A 25,979-nucleotide genomic window follows, 5' to 3' on the forward strand; every position below is an offset into this window, starting at 1 on the left:
TTGAGCCCACCGGTATGCACCCCAGGGCAGGGATTATTGCTCAGGCGTCGCTCTTCGATTTCCAGGCTCCGACCACCTAACTGCTCCTCGAAAAGAAAACCCGCCGCGACCATCCAATCCAGAGCCGAACGCCCCCTTCTCACCCTTCTGCCTCTCCTTCCTCGACAGTCCCTATTATCCCTCGTCTATCCACACATCCACACCTCACCGTTCCAAAAATTTAATCCTCCATTGACACGTCCTGACGCCCTGACACCCTCCTCGCTTCCTCGTCTCCCGAACCTCTCCCCCCCTTTCATTTCTGGCCATCCAGCTACCGTTCTCCCATCCTTTCATTCGCCCAGACGGCTGTTCCTGGTTCCTGACAGACCTCTGTCCAACACTACTCCTTGCCTTGCTGTTCGCCCGCTGCCACTTCTCTTATCTTCACCCCAATCGCCAACCAGCGTCTTCCACGCTTCCCTCAATCCACACGGTCTCCGTTGTCACCCTTTGCAGTCGCATACTTCGAGCCGCAATCCTCCATCTGTGCCGCCAGTCACAGTGCGCCTGCACACACCTCAAATCCACCAGACTTTCTCTTCAGCGCCTGTCTTGAACTCCCGCCCCTCCCGCCAGTTTGTTCACAACGGCCTCACCTTACCGCGTTTCACTTTTCAGGATATCTGTAATCTCTGTCGGGTGGAGCTTTTTTACTTGTGTTCGTTCGACATCTGCATCTTGACAGAAAAAGAAGAAGGGAGAAGACATTATTTACATTACTCTCGCGCCGGTCGCATGGGACGTTTCCCACCCCAGTTAAAACTTCAACACAAATAATACTGCAATCTACCTTTCCAAGTCCGATATTTCCAACCCGCCTGCGTCTGCGTCCCGGAGGAAACGCTTATGCATCACCGATCCCAGATGACCTGCGGCCCGTTCTGAAACACGCCCGACGTCACAATATCTATCATACAACCCCCGAGTTTACATATAGAGCTGATATCCTGCTGTGGGATCCAGTTGGCCGGTCCATAAAGAGTAGATGAGCTCTTCACTCCGTTCCGACGTGCCCAGGCGTGTCTCCAGCGCAAAAGACCGCTCAAAGTCGCGTCGATCCAGGCCGGGCGCCGCCGACATGGCGGTCGCGACAATGCTCCAACCGGCTTCACGAGGCTCGACCTCGACCAACTCCTCCTTCGAACCTGTTACCCGTACCAACACCTTCTCGAGCCACGATGGCGCTCGCTCGTTGCGGCAAAGCAAACGGGTCAGCATGACCGCTCTCTATGCGAGTATGAGCGCAAAAGACAAAGATTTGGAGATCAGCGATGAACTCGCTCGAGCACAACGCTCGCTCAGAGATTTGAAGGTCAAGATTTCAAATCAGTCCAAGAAGAATTTCGTCCTTGAGAAAGACGTCCGTTACCTGGACTCAAGAATCGCCTTGTTGATCCAAAATCGCATGGCATTGGAAGAGGTAGGCTGGTGCTACAAAGACTCAGGAAATGAACGTTTGTGCTAATATCACACCCAGCAAAATGAGGTTGCCAGCCACCTTGATGAGGCCGCCGAACTGCAAGAAGGCTCGTTTCCAAACGACGACAAGACCCAGAAATACGGCAACCTATTCTTCATGCTTCAGTCGGAACCCAGGCATATCGCTCATCTATGTCGTCTGGTCACCATGGCCGAAATCGATTCCCTCTTACAGACCGTCATGTTTACGATATATGGAAACCAATACGAGAGCCGAGAAGAGCATCTCCTGCTGACCATGTTTCAATCAGTTTTGACCCATCAGTTCGAGACAACACCTGAATACTCTTCCTTACTCCGTCAGAACACTCCGGTTTCCCGCATGATGACCACCTACACACGGCGAGGTCCCGGGCAGAGTTTCCTCAAAGAAGTCCTGGCCGAAAAGATCAACTCGCTGACCGAACTGAGCGACGTGGATCTCGAGATCAACCCGTTGAAAGTCTACGAAGCCATGGTCAAGCAAATCGAGGAAGATACCGGTGCTCTCCCGGATGACCTACCCCGGTCTGTGACTGCCGAATTCGCTGCGGAGAACGCACAAGTGCAAGCCATCATTACGCCACGCCTCAAGATGCTGACTGAAATCGCCGAAGGATTCTTGTCTGCCATTATTGATTGCCTGGAGGACACCCCGTACGGGATTCGTTGGATCTGCAAGCAGATTCGGAACTTATCTCGGCGCAAGTACCCAGACGCCCAGGACCAGGCGATCTGCACCTTGATTGGTGGCTTTTTCTTCTTACGCTTTATCAACCCTGCCATTGTCACTCCAAAATCTTACATGCTGATTGAGAGAGTGCCCGATGAGAAGCCCAAAAGGACCCTGACCTACATTGCCAAGATGCTGCAGAACCTGGCGAACAAGCCGTCCTACGCCAAAGAACCGTACATGGCCAAACTGCAACCGTTCATCCAACGGAATAAGGATCGCTGCAACAAGTTCATGTTGGATCTGTGCGAAGTTCAAGACTTCTACGAAAGTTTAGAGATGGACAACTATGTGGCGCTCTCCAAGCGTGATCTCGAGCTTCAGATCAGTTTGAACGAAGTCTATGCTACTCATGCTTTGCTCGAGAAGCACAGCACCGAGCTGGCCAAGGATCCCTCTTCTCACCTGGGGATCCTGCTGCAAGAACTTGGCCCAGCACCCCCGCAATTGCCCAGAAAAGAGAACAGGGCAATCAACTTGCCTCTCTACAGCAAGTGGGAGACAACTTTCGACGATCTCACTCACGCCCTCGACATCACTCCCGAAGAGATCCACTTTATGGAGGCAAAGAGCACCTTTGTGCAAATCATGCGAAGCCTGCCGCAGAATGCAGTTGTCATGCGGCGGCCTCTTCGCCTTGACCGGGTAGCTGAAGCGGCAGGGACCCTTAAGAATGACGCTGTCATGGTGCGGAAAGGCATCCGGTGTATGGAGCTTCTCACGCAACTGTCCGAGTGGGGTGCGATAGATCGTGCCGACGATTATGCGGCACTCCGGGACGAGGTTGAGCAGGAGCTGGCCCACCTCGGCTCGCTCAAGGAGAAGGTGCTGGAGGAGACGGCCAAGCTGGAGGACGTCTACAAGACGATTCGCGACCACAACGCATATCTTTTGTCCCAGCTCGACACGTACAAGAATTACCTGCACAATGTGCGAAGCCAGTCTGAAGGCGCGAGAAGAGGCAAGACGGAGAAGGTGCGAGAGCTCGGCCCGTACAAATTCACCCACGCCCAATTGGAGAAGGACGGGGTGATTACGAGAAGCAATGTCCCCGAGAACCGGAGAGGTAATATCTTCTTCATGTTCCGAAGTCCCCTTGCAGGTACTTTTGTTATCAGTCTGCATTACAAAGGTGAGCCGCATGTCCTCGGGCCCACGACTAGTGGATTTGAGACTAACATGGTTGCAGGGCGTGCCCGCGGCCTCCTCGAACTTGACCTGAAACTAGACGATCTACTCGAGATGCAGAAAGATGGTCAGGACGACCTCGATCTGGAATATGTGCAGTTTGATGTCTCCAAGGTTCTGACCCTGCTCAACAAACGGTTCGCGAGAAAGAAATAGATCGCAACGTTCAGGCCACTTCCATCCAGGCCGCATGACGACTGGAGCACGAAAGCACGAAGAGCATATACATTCAGGCAGAAATCTCGGAACATGACAGGGACGAGCGACACGACTGAATTGAAGCAAACAGACTCCCAGCGATTGACGAAAGGAAGCCGGCGAGCTGAGCGGGGGCATTGCCACATCGATATTTTGCACAGAGCCCCTTTTCTACCCCTTTTTGTTTTACTAGGAATCCAGGCGCGTCATCCCATTTTGTATAAGTGTAAGATCGCCGAGGCTGTTGTCATTGTTGTTGAAGAGCGGGCGAATGAGTGATGGACTGTGGAAGGCAGTGACGGTTGGGGCTTGTGTTTGTGTATGAGCGAAGGGCTGTATGTCACTGTGACTGTTGCTGTGTCTGTGTACGGAGAAGCGTGTAATATATCTACGGAGCCCTCGACCAGGGCGGCAGGTTTTTGAACGAAGCAAAATGATTGTGTTGGGAACCAGCAAGGTTTTGCGAGCGAGGGAAAGCGAGGGGAAGGGAAATACCATTGTACTAATAGGACGCTCCCCTGGTTTTGGCATTTGATACAGAAGATTTGTGTTTGTGTTTGCATTCCACCTTAGAATTCGCAGGAGGTAATTCGTCATGAAGGCAGGTTATTACAGACAATGTCGCCCTACACTCGAACTCACTTCAAGATACGAGTTGCTCTTACCTGAGTTGCTCTGAGAGGAATAGAAATATCGAACATTCAAGAGTGTCTTAGGGCGGCAGACATAGCGCCTGTTTTAGGCTAGCGCAAAAGGGCGTCAAGGGTCTGATTTGTCTGAGATAAATCTGGGCACTTGGGCGCTCCCGATTGATTACATTATATCGCCGCCCTAAACCAGACCTACCTTGCTGCTCCTCCCTCTTCTTGACCCTTCTTTGACTTTTCTCACCGCGATTCCTAACCCAGCTTCATATCATTTTATTGGTTTCATCCGCCGAGGTTCTGTGCTTGTTTGTAGGACAGTGAGCCGGGTGTGACATTCCACCGGCAACCCACAACCGGGAACTGACGAAACTGGTGCAGTGGTAAGAATTGAAGGGAACCCGGCATCCGGGCACCGGTACCGGTACCGGTGGCCTTGACGCTGGGGGTATGCTCGGAACACATATTATAACAATCTAAAGCATCTCGGGAGTTGAAGTCTCTCATATTCCCTATCATCCCGACAACGATCACGACAATGGCTGAGCTCGACGAGATTCTCCGAAAATACACAGATTCTTCGACGGGTTGTGTCCACGGCGCCACCTTCATCGCTGTCGATAGTGCCGGTGAGCAAGACAGCACCCCTGTGGCCATCATTGCTGATACCTCCTCCTCCTTCTCCTCCTCCGCCCGCCAGCCGCGCTCTGCCTGGGGGTGCGTGCACATGCATGGTCGACCATTGACAACTGTTTTTCAAAGGAAATACCCTTTACCGCGGTTCGTCTGGTAGTCGGACTGTCGACCGATCGGACCCGTTGACGCCAGACACCCTGACATGGATCGCCAGCCAGACCAAGCTGGTGACTTCGGTCGCGGTGATGCAGATCGTCGAGAAGGGCCTCATCGGTCTGGACGACGACGTGCGCGACGTGCTCCCGGTGCTGAAGGACCTGAAAGTCATCGTTGGCTTCGAGGGAGATGACCCGACGGTCGAGCTGGACCTCAAGGCCATTGCCACGCCCGGTGGCGGCGTGGATTTGGACAAGGTGAAGCCTTCGGGAAAGCCCATCTTCGAAGACATCAAGGGGAAGATTACTCTACGGTCTGGGGTTTCTTTTCTTATTTCTATTTTTTTTTTAATTTTTTTTTTTAGTATTTTTGGGGGGAACAACTCCCAGATTTTACTCGCCGTCCAGAACTGACGTGACCCGGATGGACATGACATGGCTAACCTGTGTGCCCCCCCCTTTTTCAGACATCTCATGTCCCATACCTCGGGCTTCTGCTACGTCCTGGGTAATCCCCTGCTCGTGAAATGGGCGGCGGCGACGGGCCACACAGCTACCATGTTCAGTGGCAAGATTGTGAGACTGCTCATCTCTCTCTGTTTTGGTCCAGAGGTGGGGGACGATGATTCTGATGATCCGATGTGTTCCAGGACCGCGCATTACACCCCTTGATCTTCCAGCCAGGGGAATCCTGGATGTATGGTGAAGGCCTCGACTGGGCTGGACAAGTGGTACGTCTCTACACGACTCGCCCCACTGTATACATATATCTCTCTCTATATAACTATGTATATCTCTATACTTACTGTGTGCCTACCTTCAACTTGCAGGTCGAGGCCCTGACGAAACAAAATCTCGACGCGTACATGCAAGAACACATCTGGGGGCCTCTCCAGGCGAGGTCGACGACCTTCTACCCGACCAAACACTTCCAGCCGGACGCCGTGCCGGCGCTGCACGAAACGGCCCAGCGCACCGACCCGGCCACGGCCCCAAAGGCACTCGACGCGAAGCCCGCCACGCCGCTGTGGCCCCCAGAGCCGCGTGACGCGCTCGGCGGCGCCGGCCTGTACAGCACCGCGGACGACTACATCAAGCTGCTGGCCTGCCTGCTGCGGGGCGGGGCGCCCTTGTTCCAGCAGACGGCCAGCGTGGACGAGATGTTCCGCCCGCAGCTCGGCAAGGCCAGCGCCGACGCCTTCAACGCCCTCGTGCGCGTCAGCGGCGGCGACCGCCTGTGGAAGTCGTCCGCCAGCGACGCCTCCGCCGGACCGGCCGACCACTCGCTGGCCGGGGCGGTGAACCTCGAGGATGTCCCCGGGCGGCGGCGGAGCGGCACCGTCAACTGGGGCGGCCTGCCGAACTTGTTCTGGTGGGTGGACCGCAAGGCCGGCGTGGCCGGCACCTTGTTCACCCAGCTCGTCCCGTCCGGCGATCCGCTGTGTCTGGAGTTGCTCGTCGAGTTGGAGGAGGCGCTGTACAAGCTGAAAGAGCAGAAGAGCTAGCCAGGCTTTCTGGCGCAGAGTATAGAACGACCGAGGACAGCTTAGGAGGGCGAGGAAAGAAAGAAACTCCTCAGGAGTATCTGTGTAGTGAGTGGTTTTGCTCTACAACGTGACTGACTCTGGATTGCTCCTTGTCCTATTCTATTCTATTCTAAGTCTAGTCTAGTCTAGTCTAGTCTATATCTCCCAAACAGAATGCACGTTGAGACCATATATCCATCACGTCCTCCTCCTCGCGGCTCGGTGTGCTGCCAACTTGGTCTCAACGTCCTTGGTCCGCTGACCATCTCTTCCAAACGCAATGACACACGCCTCAAGCTCCTTGGCCCTCCAACCCGCAACCTCGTCGCGGGCGTTCTGGCCTTTCCTCTCCGTCCACCTCGCCATGCTCCGGTATGTGTTCGCGAGAGGCACGCCCACGAGGCTTTCCTTCGACAACAGCCGTTCTAATCTCCCCAAGGAAGTCAACGCTTGTTCGATAAGGTCAGCCTCTCCAGCTTGACTTTTCTCGGCCACCACCGCGTCCTTCCCGCCCGCCAACTTCTTCTCGCACCACTGCACGGCTCGGATGGCCTCGTACATCCCCCGCCGCCGCTCGTCGCTCTTGGCCCAGAACTCGTTCTTCGCCTCACACGCCTCACAGCGACACACGAAGCCGTAGTACATCTGCTGCTTTCTCCGCCGCTGGGCCGCGACTTCGAAGACCGACTTGTCGTAGTTGCTGCAAATCTCCTTCCCTCGCGGGATGTCCCGGATAGCGTAGAACCTCATCTCGTCGCTGGCCTCGTCGTAGGAAAATTGCACGTTGGGCACACAGCTGTGGTTGATGCGGCTCGACAAGGCGCCGATCGCCGAGCCGCCCTGGCCGCCGGGTCGGAAGCCCTCGCAGTTGTAGCAGTTGCTGTAGTAGATCGAGACGACGCGGGACATGCGCGACTTCTGGGCGTCGAAGAGGCGCAGATACGTCTTTTGTGCCGCCCGCGAGAGTGTGGAGAATTCGCGCTCGATCGCGCTGGAGTCGTTCTCCTCGTGCTTGTCCAGTGAGATGAGGGGGTGTTCGGCCAACACCAGCGTCCCGGCTTTGATCTTGCGGGTCGAAAAGAGGGCGAGGCCGCGGTCGGGCGTGGAGATGACCTCGACCATGTCGTCCTCGGGTCTGGACTTGAACACCCCTGATGGACCGGTAATGCCCGGTGCTGCGGCCAACCCTATGGCACGAATGCTTTCACCAATGCCATGCGGCCCGGTCTGGTCAACTGCTATGATGCCGGCATCATCAGCTACAGAGAGTCCATCCAGCACCGGCACGAGGGTTCGCTAAAGCTCCTGTCAGAGATGCCCCTGGCGAATGCTGTTGTCCAATACTCGCCTGTTCCAGCTTCGTCGCGTTTTGCAACGTCACCACAAGTGAAGGTGGTTGTGGTCTCTCTGCTGACTTCTTCCCTTTCCCCATGTCGAGATACGGGGCGTCCACCACAGGACTATGGTATGAAAGGAGCCGTGAGGGAGAAACGGCCAACACACGTGTTAGAGCAGCGAGCTCTGAGAAGCAGGCAATTCTAGGGCGTCCATATTGACAAGGTGTTTGAGGGGTATCGATCGGAAACACTGGCAGGTAGATGAAGTGGTAAGAAGAGAGAGAGAGAGAGCTGCGGGAGATGATTGGAAATATAGGAGAAGGAGTAATACAATCGTCTGAGATAACGATAGAGACGGTAGGACGCCGATGTCGCTGGTTTCCTATTGGACCGGAATAGAGGGCGGGTGGGTGTCCGGATTATTGTTGCGCCGAACCGAGTACAGTAGCACATGAGCAGATACAGTAGCGACTGCAGCTGAGCTTCAGTTGCGGCAGTCCGCTTTGTGTCAAAGATCTATGGCTCGCACAGGGACAGGGGCATGTTCTACACCGGGAATGCTTGCACTGGTCTCCAAGTCCCATTCAGGAGTCGTCAAATTCTTGGTCAGTCGTCACCTCCTCGTTTCCTACTCTCACAGTCCCTTTACCCATAACCGCAGACCACTGGCCGCGGCACCAATCGCGCAAACTTCACAGATCTTGCACACTTGACCCTTGAACTGGTTCTGATACTTGGCCCCATCGAATGGACATGACACGCTTTGGGCTCCCGAGTAGATAGGGGTGAAAGAGGCCGCGCAAACGTCAAAATCGGCGAATTGGTCGTACTCAATTTCGACCTTGTCGCTCGACCCGGAACGCTCAGCCTGTTGTTTGATTTTCTTCGCCTGCAAAGGAAGTTAGCGAACCAAGCCAGAAAGTTCCTGTCCATATACTGACCTGCTCAACCAATTTGGCCGCGCCCCCATTGGCGAGGATTCGATTTGCAAACGACAATGCACTCGAGTACTGCTTATTCGAGAAGGCCAACTTCATAGCGGCCATAAGAGCCAGTTGCCGATGAGCCACTTCAAGTTTGGGCATGGTGAAGTAAGCCGAAAGCTCAAGCTGTCGCTTGAGCTGGGCCTCCGAATCGCCACCCGCAGCTGCAAGTCGGCGTCTTTCAAGCTCGATGCTCATTGCAAGCGTGTATTCCATCGCTTTCGTTATGAGTGCTTTGGCTTCATCGACCTGTGCCTGTGAACTGACAACATTGACGAGAAGTGACTGGAGCAAGCTCCGGAACGTGACAACACCTTGCTCCAGCTTGTTTGTCCTCATGGCCGTGTATCCTTCCTGAAGGTCGGCGTTCGTCAGAGTCTCTAGGTTTCTGGGTATGACAGGCAGGAGCTTTCTGTTGTCCGTCTCGTCGGTGGTGCGGCGAACGTAGTTCACAATAGGAGGCAAGCCAGCATTGGCAGGCAGATACGTCTTAGATGCCTGGTAAATCTCCAGAAACCGTGGCTTGAGTGGCGCGAAATGCACTGCCCCCACTTGGCGGTTCAGCAGCTGCATAGCACTGTCGAAGGAGCCTGCTGCAACGTGGTCTGCTGCCAGCGGAGAATTTCTGGACCACATATCTGCTTCTGAGCTGCCCGGTCCGGCAGCTTCCGCAGGTGCATCGGGGTTGTCCACATTGACAAAGTCAGAGTCGTTCCCAGCGGCCTCGAGCCCGATGTCGTCGCCCATGTCCCAACCTTCGCCGGCATCCGCCTCCTCATCTGCTGCGGGTCCATCACCGTCTGTACCCACTGGCACGTCGTCCGTGAGGAGATCCGGGCTTGTTTCGTCTTCAACCGCCACTCCGACCTCGCCGAGGAGTGCTCTCTCGAATGAGGAGTGGGATGCCTCCTTCACTGGCCAGTTTGCTTTGTATGTAGGAACAATGACCCTGGGAGGAGCGAGACCTTCTCCGGACTCCGGCATCGAGATTTGATCTTCCGTCAACCCGCAGAGCTCGAGTATTGATTGGCATTCTTCCGTCAACCCGTGAGACTTTGCTGTAAGATAAGCCAAGGGATATTGATCAATCTCTTTGAACAATTGTATCCGGCTCTCCACATCGCCGAGATACAACGCGTTTTGGAATCTGGACACAAAATCACCCCGATGCTCGGCGATTTTGGCCATTCTCGTGAGCTTCTCCTCGTCACCGGTGCAGAGGTATAAGAAGGAGAGTTTGTCGAAATTTCGAAGTTTCTGGTAGGTCATTTCCACAGTTTGATGGTTGCCGTGCACCAAAGCTTCGGCGCCCAGGCGCGTCCAAATTTTAGGCCTGTCCAACTCTTTGGCCATTTCTGTTGCAACTTCCAGGTTACCGCATTCGATGGCGAGTTCGAATCTCGTTTGGGGATCTTGCACAAATTGTAAGGCAATCTCGGGATAGCCCTTCTTCTGTAGGTAAGAGATGATGCTCTGTCCCACCAGAGGCGAGGTCTTGATGATTTGAAGCATTTCATCATAATTACGCTTCACAAGCGCCAGTTTGAATCGGTATTCTGTCGGGTCAATCGTGAGGACTCGAGGCTTGGAGGATCTATCGAGGCAATAGACATTACGACCTTTCACTTTGACGAGATATACCGTCTGGTCAAGTGTCCTCACAATGCCGTTGTCGCCATTGAGCAGGGTGTATTTGATGTGGTTGAGTGTCGAGTAGAGCAGGACGCCAGAATCGTCCCAGGCGGCACTCTTGATTCTGATCGTCTCGTGCAGGGTACTGACTTGTTCCAAGGATTTATTTACGATGGTGACATTGTGCTTGCTGAGCAGAGCAGCGTACAGACCATCGTTGGACCAGGCAACATATTTGACGCCAGCAACGCTCATTTCTGCCAGCTGCTTCTTCTGCTGAATATCATAGAGGACAACGTTTGTGGGAGAGATGAGAAGAAGACAGCCAGTGCCGCCATATGTGATATCGGTCGTGCCGGCAGGTGCTTTGAAGGATTTCGTCGTCGAATTGCTGAGGTCCTTGATTTCGACTAACTGGGTGGAAGTGCTGAAAACAGCAAAGCGATTGCGGGCCACGAAAACCGCCGCGTTGCCTGATCCACGCTTGATGTCAGTAGGATCAGTGGCTCCCGTAGTATCTCGCGGAAGTGCGATCAACTCGTAAGTGCCATTATCAGTGGGTGAGGTGACCAGGATTGACCGCTCTGCCGGATTGTAAGAGAGTGTACGAGGAGGCACCCAATTGCTGCCAAACTTCCTAAGTGACAGGAGCGATGCGGTCTCGACATTTTTGGTGAAGTCGTAGGATCGGACATGCTTGTCCTTTGTGATATAGAACAGCTGATTCTGGTACACTGAGGATGCTGGCCGCTCTCGTTCGAGTTTGAAGACCATGACACCGTTGTCATGGCCTGCGGCAAAGAGATTGATTTCAGGGTGGGCGGCAATGACCCAAAAACGATCATTCTCCCGCTTGAAGGACTGGACAGAAGTTCTCTTGTTGAGGTCCCAGACACGAATAGTTTTGTCCTCGCCCACGGACAGAATCAGATCTTGGTGTGGATGGAACAAACATGCAGAGACGTTCTGGAAGTGTCCTCGACAGGTGTCAACCTCCCACGCCTTGGTCTCACTCATTCTCCACAGCTTCACGAGCCGGTCATCACCTGCGGAGACGATCAAGGGAAGGGTTGGGTGGAAAGCCACCCAATTGACGCCTCGATCGTGCCCTTCGAGAACAAATTTGACGACAGCGTCGGTATTGCCAAACATATCAGCCTGTTGTTGGTTTGCCCGAGCCATCTGATCCTCGAAACTCATTGATGTTGGCGCCGAGTGCTTTTTCCGTAGTCCTGAAATATCCCATACCCGCACGGATTGATCAAGAGAGGCGGAGACAATGAGGTCTTCCTTGGGGTGGAACTGAGCACACATGGCATAGTGATTGTGGCCCGTCATTGTGCAGACTATTGCAGCTGTGAGAAAGAATCGAAGAACATTCGGAGTTATACGTACTCAGGGACCGGTTCTGCCAGTTCCAAATCCTGATCGTCTGGTCGTCCGAGGCAGACAAGATCCAAGGCAATTCATGGTGGAAGAAGACTGTTCGCACATAGTCTAGATGACCATTCAGGGTGAAGAGACACCGCCTCGTCTGGTAGGACCACACTTTGATCTTGTAGTCGTCTCCCCCTGAGACAAAGAGTGGTTGTGTCTTGTGAAAGTCAATCCCACGGACTGGTCCATCATGTTCTTCAAAGCGGTCAATCAGGGTTCCCATGCGATAATCCCATAGTCTGTAGATCGGTTAGTTCTGGTGCCCGCACGAGATGGTGTGTGAACAAGCCGTACTGGATGGTGCTGCTGTGCAAGCTGACGAGGATCCAGGGTCGTTTTGGGTGGAAAGCTAAGCCCTTTGCGCGACTGCTCTTGCTCTCAAACTATACTCGAAGGTCAGAGACGTTGGAACAAAACGACAGAAGACCAAGGCTTGCCTTTGTGAGCATTGAAGGGGACGCCATGTTGGCCACTTAGACAGGAGTTCAATTTGCTGGATTTCTCAACGACGAGTGGGAATCATGCTGTACCCCGCCTATGCTGCGTCGGTGTCAAGATTCGCCCGGTGAGGACTGTCGCGTGTCTAGTATTTGTGTCCCAGTTGGAAAGGTATAGGTGGCTCCCTATGGGGTTTGGGTGCGGTGCTCAATTCAGTGGCAGACAATTGTCCGCAGCCTGACAGCGATCAGAGAAAAAAAAAGGAAGGTACGGCGAGACTTCGCAGTGTGGGGACTTGGCCAGTTTATCGATTTCCACAGCTTGTTAGTACACAGTAAGTCCACTGTCGCTTCACCCCGAACTTGCCAGAGTGGCTCACTTTTGTGGTAGACCGTCACCACTCTGATCCGCCAGTGTATTCCTTGCGCCACTTTAGTATTCAGCTGGAACAAATAGGTGGCTTTCTCCAACTCTTTTCAAGCCCAAACCGACGAGCCTGCGGTCCAATCTCCTAGTCATTCGCTCACCCGGATCCAGTTCCATCAGCATGTGTTTGTGACAGACTAAACACACCTACGACAATGGACCAGGCTCAGTACGACGCGATCAAAGACAACTGGGGGGAGGTTGAGGACAGGGATGGCGTCAGACTCAGTTGGAATGTTATTCCATCGACGCGGATGGTATTAAAGGAGTTTCAGCGGCAGTCCTGAAGTCAACTAACAGCTATTTTTCAGGAAGCAAACCGACTGGTGGTCCCCGTGAGCTGTTTGCTCACGCCGCTCAAAGTGAGTTCCCCGAATCTTGATGGAGTTTCTCGTGCTGACGGTGAGATAGGAACTGGGCAAACCACCACTTCCCTATGAACCGGTTACCTGCAAAGCGCCATGTCGGGCGGTCCTCAACCCCTTCGCTAACGTCGATGTCCGAGCTAAACTATGGATCTGTCCCTTCTGTCTGCAGCGCAATCCACTGCCTCGTCACTATGGAGATATCAGTGCCGAGAACATCCCCCCAGAGATGCACCCCGCGAACACTACTGTCGAATACAAACTTGCTCGACCTGCTCCCGCCCCGCCCATCTTCGTGTACGTGGTTGATACTGCAATCGAGGAAGACGGCTTGCAGGCACTGAAGGAAACCCTGGTCATGAGTTTGTCATTACTCCCCGTGAATGCGCTGGTGGGCCTCGTCACATTCGGAACAAACGTTGCCGTGCATGAGATTGGCTATACCGAGTGCCAGAAGTCATATGTCTTTAGGGGCAGCAAGGACTATGCCGCAAAGCAGGTTCAGGAGATGTTGGGTCTAGCTGCACCCGGCCTCAGACCTAATGTGCCACCAGTGCAAGGACGACCACCCCCACCGATGGGCCCTGCTGCTCGGTTCCTCCTCCCCGTCCAGCAAGCTGAGTTCCAAATTACCAACGCCATCGAGCAGCTGCAAAAAGACCCTTGGCCTGTCGCGAATGACCGCAGGCCACTTCGCTGTACTGGTGTCGCCATGAGTATTGCAGTCGGTTTGCTGGAGACGTCATTCCAAAACGCTGGAGCCAGAATCATGCTCTTCGCGGGCGGTCCGGCCACTGAGGGTCCTGGAATGGTCGTTGCTCCAGAACTGCGTGAGCCTATTCGATCGCACCACGATATTGATCGCGACAACGTCAAGTACTTCAAGAAGGCTATCAAATTCTACGACGGTCTCGCGAAACGCACTGCCCACAACGGACACATCATCGATCTCTACGTTGGTTGTCTGGACCAAGTGGGCTTGCTCGAAATGAAAGGATTGGCGAATTCGACTGGAGGACATATGGTCTTGACAGACAGTTTCACCTCGTCGCAATTCAAGCAGTCTTTCGTACGAGTCTTTGACAAAGATGAGAGCGACAACCTCCTGATGGGATTCAATGCATCCCTCGAGGTCGTTACGACGAAAGAACTCAAGGTAACCGGTCTCATCGGCCACGCTGTTTCCCAAAATAAGAAATCCAGCTCCGTCGGCGAGACAGAATGTGGTATTGGGAACACTTGCCTCTGGAAAATGTGCGGCATCGATCCCACTTCCAGCTACGGCATCTACTTTGAGGTTGCGAATCAGGGTGGTCCGGCACCCATGCAGCAAGGCCCACAGCGAGGTATGATGCAATTCCTGACATATTATCAACATTCCTCTGGCCAGTATCACCTACGTGTGACCACTGTTGCTCGTAACTTGAGCGGCCCGACTGGTGACCAAGCGCTGGCACAATCTTTCGACCAGGAAGCCGCTGCCGTGCTCATGGCAAGAATCGCGGTATTCAAAGCAGAGGTCGATGATGGACCAGATGTCCTCAGGTGGGTGGACCGAATGCTCATCCGGCTCTGCTCCCGCTTCGCAGACTATCGCAAAGATGATCCAACATCCTTTCGACTCGACAAGAACTTCACCCTCTATCCTCAATTCATGTTCCACCTGCGCAGATCGCAATTCCTTCAGGTATTCAACAACTCACCCGACGAGACTGCATTTTATCGACACGTGCTCAATCATGAATATGTGGGAGATTCGCTGATCATGATTCAACCCACGCTGGACTCCTACGGTCTTGACCACGAAGGTGGTCAACCGGTCTTGCTCGACTCCGCCTCCATTCAACCACAGACCATCCTCCTCCTCGATACTTTCTTCCAGATCCTCATTTTCCATGGCGAAACGATGGCCGAATGGCGCAAAGCCGGCTATCACGAGCAGGAAGGCTATGAGAATTTCCGAGCTGTTCTCGACGCACCAAAGGAAGACGCACGGGAACTCGTACAGGACCGATTCCCTCTACCGCGATTTATCATTTGCGACGCTGGCGGTTCACAAGCACGTTTCCTCCTATCAAAATTGAATCCGTCGACCACCCATGCGACCGGTGGTTACGGTGGTGTCTCGCAGAGTGCCCAGACGATTTTCACCGATGATGTTTCATTGCAAACATTCATGGACCATTTGATGAAGTAAGTTTTTCCCCTTTCGTGCAGCCTTTTGACTTACACTAATGCGATTCAGACTGGCGGTATCTGGGTCCAGCTAGAGGCGTGCAGTGCAGACAGACGGGCATGTGGGATTCCATCTGTACGATGTGTACCACGCATGTTGGGACGTTTCTCCCCAGGAACCTGTTCAATGGGTCGGTCGCAGCTGTTTTACAAGCAACGCAGTTGGGCGATTAAATACCGGTAGAAACTTGGCATGACATGAAATGAGTTCACACAGACGTCCCTTGATAGAAGAAGTACCTCGTACCTCGTACTGCGTACACTATATATACCTGCCAAGCGGCATCTGCGCGAACCATATTGACCTTTCCGCATTGAGAATAATTTCACCCACAAGTCGAAGTCTTGGCAACGACCGAAAAAAGTTGCTAGTCTTTGTTCAATTTCGCGACCTGCTTCTCCCTGAGTTTTCTATCCTACCAGCTCACCTCCATCACCTCAAGAGAGACTGACTACCTTTCGCACTCGCCATGCGTAAGTATCGTCTTCTTGAGCAGCATCATCAGCTCGGCGGCTAACGTTGTGTGTTCACTCTTTCAGCTCCCAAGTTAGATCCCAATGAGGTGAAGATCATGTATGTGTGAACCCTTCGACGACATCCAAATTCGCGAGGCAACTGACATGGGTTCTCTACAGCCACCTCCGCGCCACTGGCGGTGAGGTCGGGTCCTCTGCAACCCTCGCTCCCAAGATCGGTCCCCTCGGTCTCTCACCCAAGAAGGTCGGAGAAGATATTGCGAAAGCAACCGGTGACTGGGTGCGTCTTATCTCTACAAGAAGCTGTGGCGGAGTATGGAGAGGGGCTAGACTAACAGACCTTGGTTGTGTTGTGCAGAAAGGTCTCCGCGTCACGGTCAAGCTGACCATCCAAAACCGACAAGCTGCCGTCAGTGTCGTGCCCTCGGCCTCGTCCCTCGTCATCAGAGCCCTGAAGGAGCCTCCTCGGGACCGCAAGAAGGAAAAGAACATCAAGCACTCCAAGTCGATCCCGCTGGATGAGATCTTCGACATCGCCCGGACCATGCGTGGAGCCAACAAGTCGCTCGCGCGGGAGCTGAAGGGTACGGTCTTGGAAATTCTGGGGACGGCCTTCAGCGTCGGCTGCCAGGTCGACGGCAGGAGTCCCAAGGATATCAGTGACGAGATCAAGGAAGGGTCAATTGAGGGTGAGTTTCTTTCGTACATATGTCGACTCCTTGGACCCCCCTTCTGTCGTTGTGGGCTTGGTTGCTAACTTTGTACGTGCGAAACAGTGCCGGATGAATAGATCTAGACACGCAATGCCTGATGATGAAGAGCTCATTTCATGAATCTCGTTCGGTTCAGTCGGTGTGTCGAGGGTGGCACATGGTGGCAGGTAACATTGTCGTCCCATGAGCCTGACGCCTGGAGATCACTCATACCCATGTCATGCATGTTCCCTCATGAAAAGCAGCAAAGTAATGAGGATTAACGAGAGAAAGCATTACAAAAGAAGACCAAAAACAAAACAAAGGTCTCAAAGCAAGAATTGCCAGCAAACAAGCGTGGCGTTTTGTTGGGCTGGCCAAATCTCCTATTTTCTGGTTTGCTGATTCCAAACATACTTACGTGCCCTTTCCTTTCCTTGCTTCTTTCTCCCTCTCCCCTTGCCTCCCCCTTGCCTCCCTCTTCATCGTCATCAGCAGCATCATCATCATTGTCACCCTCTGTTCCCAAGCCCCCAAGACTTCCCCCTCCTCCCAGACTCCGAAAGAAAGTGTATGTATGTTTTACATACAAGCACACAGCCCACACACACACAACATACCACCACACACACCTTTGCCAACACTCTGGCCTTTATCCCCTCTCCGGGGGAGACCCCGGAGAGACATCACCCAGGATAATGTTGCCTATTTTGGTGCAAAGAAGATCAAACCCTCTGCTGACACGTTACTCACCACGGCATTTTTTCCCATCCTTTCCACCGTGGGTGCAGTGGTCCATCATCCTTCGTGTCTACAAAACCCCTCCATATCATAAACTTTACTACTATTACTAGTTATAGAAACAAACATGCGAACATTGAAAGTGAAGTGATGGGTAGGCAGACGACGCCCGCCGTTTGGAGTAGTTGCAATCACTCTCAACGTCAGTGTCATGAAATCTAAGGGTTTCTTTCTGTTTGTCCTTAGCCTGCGTTCCCACGAAGTTGTCTGGTTTCGTCGCAGGGAGGTCCTCGCCTCCCATATTGATCACGCTGTCTCTGTCATTCCTTGGACGTCTTCCAGCCCGCGATGCCTCCATGTGCTTGTCCCTCGCCCGGCAATCGACCCTTATTGCCAACTTCTTACCGGCCTAGCTCCTCTCCTCCACAGCACTTCTCATCACTAGCTCTTCTCTTCACCAGCTATTTTCCTAGCCAGTTCCCGCCGTCGGCAACCCTCTACCGTGCTCGTCCCTGTTCTTGCCAGCTCTTCTCCTAGGAGGCTTGTTTCCCTATTATCAACCCTTCTTCACACCTCAACCCGCTTGTCCATATCCCCTGAGCCCGCCCCGAAACCCACCATTCCGGATGAAACACGTTGCCAAAGGCGTTGACGCCGGTGACATTGACCCTGTCGACGGAGTCCAGGCTCCACTCCCGCATAGTCACTTGGTTGCGCGCCGGGCACACGCCATCGCCTTTTTGAGGATCCTGAACGAGTAGGTCTGGAAGCAGACACCCTGTTCATCACCGCAGTCACACTATCCTGGGCGCTCGTCGACCGCCGCCGCCACTGCAGGTAGATGGTGCGGTAGCAAGCACGTGGTGGTGTCCATAATCCCCAAATGAATGAACTCGGGGGCAGTGGTGCATCAGGCAGGAACTTGAACATGGGGTCGGTGAACAAGCCGCATCTCGGCTTTTTTCACGCCACGTACACGGCACGCACCCGTGGCTTCGATGGAAGGACAGGGCCACGTTTCAGGATCGTCTGGATCTGGTTTTTGTGTGTTCCTGGGCGACTGTGGCTCTCAGAAGAATGTCCCACTGCGTCGTGGACCATCTATTGCATCGAGCTCTCCTGCTGGTGGTGGCACGGTCGTCCCTCAATGTCAGATGGCGCTGCCATTTCATAGTCGGAGAAAAGGAAAACAAAAGAAGAGGCCCGACAGAGATCAAGGGCTGGCTGCGGACAGTTCTTGTTCTGTCGTAGATAGAAACCTAGATCTGTATGTATTCGAGACCACCCTCTCGCGACTTCTTTCATGTCCGTATTCTGAGCTCGGAATCGATGGTGGACCCGTGCCCATGGGGGCCGAGTAGGTCGCTCAAGAGGCCTCTCGAGGGAAACGAGTTTGAGACGGGAAAGGAGAAGAAGAAGAAGAAGAAGAAGAAGACATGGTTGTGAGTGCAGTTTGGAGTGGGTGAGTGCTGTTAACGACAATAAGGAACAAGGATGGATGGGTGAATGGCACGTGATGCGGCTGAGAGATTCAGGGGGTCGATCGAGTTTGAATATTCATCATAGTTACAAGTCGGCCGCCGTCCATTGGCGGGAAAACAAAGGGGTTTCCTGGAAGTCTTCACACAAAGTCATATTGCGGATGGATCTAGGTATGTGTTGGAGAGGTATGCGTCCTTTCTCCTCCTGGCCTTTTGCCAGCGAACATGCTCTGGTGCCCGTGCAGCGAACCACCGAACGAAATGTAACACGAAACAAAACAAAACAAAACAAAACGCCTGGAACTTTCACAAGATTTGTTCGTACATGTTCGACGACACGTCCCTCTCAGGTAACTGCCAGGGGCTCAGAAGGAGCAACGACAGCGTGAATCTCCTCCATCTCCTGTCTGATATTCTGCACCGTGTCTTCCACCCGTCGGCGGAACTCGCAATGCTGTTCGCTCTCCAGGGCCACGTGGGTGTTCTTCAGCATATCCAAGTCGCTCTGGACATCGGCGAGGTGCCTGGCAATGGCATCCTGGATCTCGTCTTGCAAGTCACGCGCCAGGGCGCAGAATCTGTCTTGGAGTTGCTGGCGATGGCACACGAACAGCTGGTCGTCGCTAAACGCCTCTTGAATGATTCTCTTGCGTTGAATGTCGCTCCCGGTGCCTGAAGCGGTGTCAGATTCTCTTTAACTCAATAAACACCATTCCACCACCATATTTCAACAGCTATTTGGGCCAAGAGGAAAGGGGGGATTGCACTGACCGCTTAGAAGGATGGTCTTGTCGTATGAAGGTTTCATGTGCTGGCCGATGAACGAGCTGTGAATCCCGGAAAACGCATCCGTCTGAAGAATACTGTATTGCGGATTAGCCTTTGAGGTAACTGGCCATAGGGAAGATTTGGGTCTCTCTCTTACGATAAACCACGCTCGAAATCGTCTTCTAGCTTCTCTACCTTAGCAACGAGAAGGGCATGTCTGTGCTCTATGTTCTTGGTCAACGTCGGCAGTGAGTCTGCCGTGGTTTCGGCTTCAATAGCTGGGAACGCTCGTCAGCACTTGGTCAGATCCATTGTCGGCTTAGGCAGGGGTATGAGTGGCTCTTGTCGTACATATAGCTATGGAGCGATTGAAGCAATCGTTGATTGTTTCCAGCAGATGGAACTGCAGGTCTCGAAGATTTTGCCGCAAGGTTTGCCATGGGGTTGCCAGCTGAGTGACCATCGCCTCGATCGCTTCCTCGTTCCAGTGGCGGGTTCCTATTGTGGTTGTGTGGTGATCTCCGTATTTCCGACAAAAGGCAGAGAAAGTGCCTGGCAAGAAGGTCAATGTTCGCAGAGATAGAGACGGCTAAAGGCGAGGGGAGGGAATTTTCCCTTACCAGAACTCCACTGCCATTGCTCGTATTAGTTTGAACGTAATACAGTTCGTATACCATATGAGAGAGCACTTACTCCTCGCCATTCTATTGTGGCGTTCTCTGCAGCTTTGCACCAAGTTTTGGAGTGTTGTTCTACCAAAGCATCAGCTGAGCGACAGCCTCCAGGTAAGAGTTACGAACTCATGATACGAGCTATCCGTGTCTTGAATTCCCGTTCCATTGTCCGCGCACTGGCATTGACAGGAGATTTTGACAAGTTCAACTTGGGGCGAAGCTTGAATTAGACCAGTTCAAAGTCCTTAGGAGTCTCTCACAGGGGAACTCACGTTGTATAACGCCTTTTCGATCCTTTCTATGGTGTCTCGAACAGCTTGCTTTCCTCCGGAGCTTAGGTCTCGCACGCCGGACTGAACCCAGAGCTCGACAGAACCCAGTAGCCCTGGAATGGCATTGACCATGTAATCGACCGCCGTCCGGAGCTGGCTCTCGGCAACAACGGAAAGGCAATGCTTTCGGACTTCCAGGATGCCAGAGAGATGAAGGAAGGGCATGGCCTCCCCTGCTGGTTTCTTTCGATGCTCCCAGTACTCGCGGTTGCTGACGCAAAACACTGGCAGGTTTCCCTGGGGCATGCGACTCTCGTAGACTGCTCGAATCTCGGCTGTGACTTTCTGATTGCGCGTAGTGATGAGGAAAGTCTTCAATCTGAGAGTCCACAGTCATTGGTCTGCAGGACTCTGGGGGTAGAACCACTCACTCAAACTGTACTTGTTCGAGCGATTTCCTGGGGGGAGGAATCATCAGTGTCAGACTGATTTACCACGGATTTACACACACACTCACCTCGACTTACTAGCAGCTCTCTGGAGTCGCGCAAGCTTCCGGCGCTCTTCTTTATCACCCTCGGCTTCAGTATCAGTATCAATGATGAGGTCACTTATTCTGCGCTCAATTTCCTCCAGTGATTCCTGCATCTCCTCTCTTCTGTCCCTCAGCTTCTTTATGTATGTTCCAGCCTCTGCACCAAACTCTCGCTGAGCTTCGTCTGCTTGTATCTCCTGCGGTTAAAGTTAGCAGGAGAGCCTCAAGGAGTCTGTAATGTCCAATAGGCTGACAAACTAGCCCGGAGCATTCAGCAGCACTTACCTCGGACTTTGTGCAAATGATCCCAACTCTGGACAAGGACGCCTGCCTTGCAAGCTCGAATACTTCCCTGACACTGGCATCGGTGGTAGCGCGCCCGATGGGACAGATGGCGAAAATCTCGTCGCATTCAAGCAGGTATCTCTCGGTGATCCTGAGCCAAGCTGAGTTGAGGTCTCGGAGGCCTGATGATGTTTAGACAAGCTTTGTATCAAGTGTAGCATAGTACTTACCTGGGAGGTCAACAAGAATAAGGCCCTTGCTCAGGATATAGGCATTCAGGTAGACTCTGTTACAATCAGCTGGATTCCATAGGCACAAAGACTTGTCTTCGTTGCGGTCACGTACTTTATCTTCCGAATGAACGGCCAGGCGGAGGCTTCATTCGAAGAGTTTGGCTCCGAGGTAATCTCGACCAAGCGATCAGAACATTGTTCTGCTTCGTTGAAGAATTCTATCTCTGGGCCCGCGCCTGGCGTGTCTCTTAGAGGCAAGCCCGAATTCCTGGCCCACGTCAGTAATGTCTGGAGCACCGTTGCCTCGGGATTGTCGAGAAGGAATTCCTCATTATACGTGCGATGGCTGCGAAAGGCAGCCCTGAATGTGTCTTCAGCGACCTTGGCTTTCTCTTCCAGATCGCTCTGCTTTTCATTTGATTCAGGGAGGTGATAGTGTCGGTATGCTTGTAGCAGCTCAGTCAATTGGTCCTGAAGCTCATCCAAAGTGAAATATTCGACCTCGATGGCGAAATCGGCATGTTCGTGGTAATGATATTCAGTTGCAACGCAAGTACACGCCGACCCATTGTTACCCTGTTATCGACCCTGGAATCAGCTATAGTGTGACTAGGGCAAAGGGGGGAAACAGCAACTAACCGATCGAGCGAAGCTTTTGAAGTCTAAGAGTGAATTCAGGACACTGCTTTTCCCTGCGTACGGTAAGAGACAGAGCCATCAAACAACCACCCTCGGGCCCACGTACCGACCCCCTGGTCTCCTACCAAGCCCACGGTACGAGTCGAGGGCTTCTGGAAGCGACTCAGCGCGACAGCCTGCTGGTAGAGGGCGCCTATACCAGACTGAGTTTCGTTGTGCAGTGATGAGCTTGCAAGAACATTGACCAAATGATTCACAAGGTTACGTGCGTGGCCAAACTCTCGCTGAAACTCTGGCGCGTGGAACTGCGACGGTGGGGGTTCTTCCTCTGCAACTTTATGAGTCAGATCAACATGAGAGCCTGACCGACGACGGGAAGCAGATCGTGGGCTGCGAGTCGCCGCCTCATGGGGCGTGTTGGGGCTTGGGGACCGTGGATCAAGGTAAGTGTGCGGAGTGGGAGTCGCAGGCGGTGTATTTTGTGTGCCCAATCTGATATTTTCGACGCCGTAGGCGACATCGTCCACAGAGTTCCGAGCATAACGTTGACCATTGACGTAAGAAATCGCGCGGGAAGATCGGAAACAGCGCTGGCGAGCTTCAGAAAGAGGGTCAATTTGACTGGACGATGCTGGGGCTCTTGATGGCGTTCCAGAAAGCTCCATCCATCTCATACATTCAGTGAGACTGGCTGCTGTAGAGGATGGGGTTCGACGTGTTCCACGGCGGGCGGAACACGAAGGGGCAGGGGTCGCATTTTCCTCTGTAGCGGGCGTCGTGATAGAAAAGGAGGGGGTTTTGACGCGCACGGGTGTGCTCTTGCGAGAGAGGTCGCTTGAGGCCTCATTATGGTCTCTTTCAATTGAAGGAATCGCCACATCTGGGTCGAAATCCGACGTCCCAGGAAGAACAACAGCCTTTGATGCACTCCGAGTTGAATAGCGCGTAACTGGTCTTGAACTGCTTTGGAGATTGTCACTGCGCGAAGACTGGACTGGAGTCCTCTCGGGACCAGGCGAGCCAGCAGGAGAGCGATCTGCCCTAAGCTAAACAACCGTCGTTAAGTTCTTCAGTTGGCGGCGATACTGGAAAACAGCAGGACTTACCGGTCTTCTCACCATGACCGACGACTTCTCGTAGTTAGAAGTTTGCCCAGTGTAGGTCGAAGTACATGGGAACCTGCCAATGTGGAAATTGAAGAGTTGAAGAAAGTAGAAACACGATTTCGCCCATCCATGAAGTGAGTGCTCTGTGACCAAACCTGGCCCCCACCCTGGAGCCGGGAGCGACAGGATACTATTCCAGAGTGTAGCCACTAATGTCGCAAAGGTGTAGCATACCAACCACATTCTGGGCCAGAGAAGAGGCCAATCCCTCGGTGAATGTTTCGACCGTCCGTGCGAGACTGATGGACTCGCACATTGTGCCGTGTCTGAGGCTTCTTTCCACAACTGTGGCCCAGAGTGTGCGCAGCGTTTGAGGACGTCAAAGCACTTCAGTACCGAGTAGATAGGACGTACTGAGGTACAGGTACCTTGTAGTACCCCTTTCCACTGCCCGATTGCGAGCTATTGGGGTCGTTGCATCGCCATCAATCGGCCCTACAAGGGGGGTTGACCTAAGACGCAAATAGGTCGCATGATACCATGTTGGAGTCCTGTATGCATTAGTTGACGCCCAAGGTTGCATAAGCGCCTTTTGGCAGAAGAAATAAGCGCTTGCGTTTGCAGGCGGCACATGAAGGGGAGAAATACCCCAGGTGCTCCACGCCCTCGAGAGATTAGGTATGTACCTCGTACGTCGACCACATACCGAGTACCTTGTCCTTTTGAATCCCAAGGGGCGGTGCTTCTCTTGGATGGGGTAATGTACTCTTTACTCAGTGGTAACGTGTACGAGGTAAAGCTCGCGGGATTGGGTCGGTTTCAGCCACATACCCACCTCGGGGACAATGCCTATCGCCCTGGGCGTTCTCACACATCCTGGTCACTCACCTAAGGCTTGTGTAGCTCAGACCAGAATGGAAAGAGAGATGCTGAATCAATGACCGGCGTTGGCACATCATCCGCTTGTAGAGTACGTGTCAAGTACATGTTACGGAGAAGAGTTGAAAGAATTTGTGCAGAAATAATAGACATATGACGGGATCGAAAGGCAAGTTGTCCTCTGATCGATCTGAAAGGTGTTCACCACCTTCGGGTTGGACGATGTCGCAATTGTGTGGCGGGGGGAGACACCGGAACGGAGTCACCGTTGAACTCTCCAGGCTGCAAACTCGGGGGAAGCTGGTGTCCCCCCGTTCACAAGGAATGCTTGGGTTCAACGCAGCGGGAGATTGAAAGGAAATTGTTGCGGGAAATTGGGTTGAGCTTTGTCCTGCTCAAGGAAGCAGTTCCTAGATTCTTGGTTGGGAATACGTAGTTGCAGATTAGTCACCATCGCTCTTGAATGACAGTCACCCAACAGTGGGTGACAGTGAAAAAAAAGGGGGGGAGGTCTTGCATCAACACTTGTCTCCGACGACGCCAGTGACATTGAGAATCCTAATTACTCGATCAATCAGTATGGAAGTGGCCTATCTCTGTCCCACTCCTGGCCAAGAACCCAGGCCATGCCGTTCATTGTCATTTCCTTGATCTCTGGCGTGTGGGCCTCAGGAAACGGAATGGAGAGCCAGCCGACGTGGGCATAGCCGGCCAGCACGTCGATCTTGGTCTCGGCGATGCCATCCTCTCTCAATACCCGTTCATAGATGACCGCATCATCACGAAGGATATCCAGCTCACCAGCGTGCACGTAGACTCGGTTGGGGTGATGTTCTTTGATGGCATGAAGGTCCAGGTTGAGCGGCGAAAACCACGGTGAGTGGAAGTCGGTCTGGAGGCGCTTGATCGAGTGGGCCAGCGACGCGGCGTTGATGATGGGCGCGTTGGCATGCTCCTCGCGAGACCGGAATGCGGACGCGTACTTCGCCGGAACCATGTCTCGATGGACGAGGTGAGGCAGCGAGATGAAGAGTCCGGTGATGGGAGAGACGAGGCCCCCCGGGAGTCCCTGCACCAGCTCGGTCTGCCCTGCGCGTGCCGCCGCTGCGATGCCCGCTACCACGGCCGAGATGGTTGCGCCTGCACTGCAGCCCGCCAGCACGAAACCGAGGGACGGATCGAACTCGATGCCTTCGTGCGCGAGGAGTCCGGTGTTGAGGTTCTGCGGGTCAGACAGCCACGCCACCACCTCCCAGACACTCTGCATCGGTGCTGGGAAGGGGTTCTCCGGGGCGAGCTTGTAGGACGGACAGGCGACGATAGCCCCGAAATGCGAGGCAAATGCGCGCGCGGGAGAAAGCACCTGGTGTGGCGTGCCAAAGGCAAAGCTTCCGCCGTGGATGTACACGATGAGAGGACACTTTTTGATGGCGCTCTGGCTGTGGCCTTCTCCATTGGCTGTCGAGACAGGCCGGACGACGATGTTGTGGCTCACGAAATGGTCGGACAGGGCGATGTCGATAGTCGATTCCTTCAAGTCCGGCGGACAAGGACCGAGAATCTCGCCCGCGGCCTGCTCCCAAGCTTGCATTTCTCTGCGGCGAGCCTCGATGGTTTCGGGGGCGTTCTCATCAGGCAAGGACGCACTGGATGCAAAAGTAGTAGTAGCCATGTTTCGAAAAAAAGATGGAGGTGAAGAAGCTGCCGATGAAGAAGAATGGAGAAGTATTCAGAGTGATGACCTGGTATTTATAGAGAAGCTGG

The 25,979-nt window shown here is 53.5% G+C and overlaps 7 protein-coding genes across 7 annotated transcripts; 4 read left to right on the top strand and 3 right to left on the bottom strand.

The window, feature by feature from the left end:
* Positions 1–1,120: 1,120 nt before the first annotated feature.
* Positions 1,121–3,577, top strand: AYL99_07651 (hypothetical protein; the record flags this gene model as incomplete). Its single annotated transcript, XM_018839160.1, has 3 exons — positions 1,121–1,462; positions 1,520–3,365; positions 3,423–3,577. 3 exons carry the CDS (start codon positions 1,121–1,123, stop codon positions 3,575–3,577), a joined length of 2,343 nt encoding a protein of 780 aa, XP_018691928.1.
* A 1,224-nt stretch (positions 3,578–4,801) lies between these two features.
* On the top strand, positions 4,802–6,559 carry AYL99_07652 (hypothetical protein; the record flags this gene model as incomplete). The annotated part of the gene is made up of 5 exons (XM_018839161.1): positions 4,802–4,892; positions 5,026–5,368; positions 5,522–5,630; positions 5,705–5,785; positions 5,885–6,559. The coding sequence occupies 5 exons, from the start codon at positions 4,802–4,804 to the stop codon at positions 6,557–6,559; spliced, it is 1,299 nt and encodes a 432-aa protein (XP_018691929.1).
* A 219-nt stretch (positions 6,560–6,778) lies between these two features.
* Positions 6,779–12,192, bottom strand: AYL99_07653 (hypothetical protein; the record flags this gene model as incomplete). The annotated part of the gene is made up of 4 exons (XM_018839162.1): positions 6,779–7,876; positions 8,567–8,806; positions 8,859–11,878; positions 11,928–12,192. The coding sequence occupies 4 exons, from the start codon at positions 12,190–12,192 to the stop codon at positions 6,779–6,781; spliced, it is 4,623 nt and encodes a 1,540-aa protein (XP_018691930.1).
* A 796-nt stretch (positions 12,193–12,988) lies between these two features.
* Positions 12,989–15,468, top strand: AYL99_07654 (protein transporter sec23; the record flags this gene model as incomplete). Its single annotated transcript, XM_018839163.1, has 4 exons — positions 12,989–13,090; positions 13,145–13,195; positions 13,245–15,391; positions 15,444–15,468. 4 exons carry the CDS (start codon positions 12,989–12,991, stop codon positions 15,466–15,468), a joined length of 2,325 nt encoding a protein of 774 aa, XP_018691931.1.
* Positions 15,469–15,903: 435 nt separating this feature from the next.
* On the top strand, positions 15,904–16,700 carry AYL99_07655 (60S ribosomal protein L12; the record flags this gene model as incomplete). The annotated part of the gene is made up of 5 exons (XM_018839164.1): positions 15,904–15,907; positions 15,974–16,007; positions 16,070–16,190; positions 16,269–16,599; positions 16,687–16,700. The coding sequence occupies 5 exons, from the start codon at positions 15,904–15,906 to the stop codon at positions 16,698–16,700; spliced, it is 504 nt and encodes a 167-aa protein (XP_018691932.1).
* A 2,470-nt stretch (positions 16,701–19,170) lies between these two features.
* Positions 19,171–22,987, bottom strand: AYL99_07656 (hypothetical protein; the record flags this gene model as incomplete). The annotated part of the gene is made up of 16 exons (XM_018839165.1): positions 19,171–19,496; positions 19,596–19,687; positions 19,750–19,870; positions 19,944–20,144; positions 20,213–20,222; positions 20,286–20,344; positions 20,393–20,474; positions 20,539–20,917; positions 20,970–20,996; positions 21,056–21,270; positions 21,359–21,540; positions 21,589–21,644; positions 21,704–22,167; positions 22,231–22,283; positions 22,337–22,820; positions 22,907–22,987. The coding sequence occupies 16 exons, from the start codon at positions 22,985–22,987 to the stop codon at positions 19,171–19,173; spliced, it is 2,832 nt and encodes a 943-aa protein (XP_018691933.1).
* Positions 22,988–24,789: 1,802 nt separating this feature from the next.
* AYL99_07657 (hypothetical protein) lies at positions 24,790–25,887 on the bottom strand (the record flags this gene model as incomplete). Its single annotated transcript, XM_018839166.1, has 1 exon — positions 24,790–25,887. One exon carries the CDS (start codon positions 25,885–25,887, stop codon positions 24,790–24,792), a length of 1,098 nt encoding a protein of 365 aa, XP_018691934.1.
* Positions 25,888–25,979: the final 92 nt, after the last annotated feature.

This window comes from Fonsecaea erecta, assembly GCF_001651985.1.
Source record: "Fonsecaea erecta strain CBS 125763 chromosome Unknown Scaff6, whole genome shotgun sequence".
Classification (NCBI taxonomy): Eukaryota; Fungi; Ascomycota; class Eurotiomycetes; order Chaetothyriales; family Herpotrichiellaceae; genus Fonsecaea; species Fonsecaea erecta.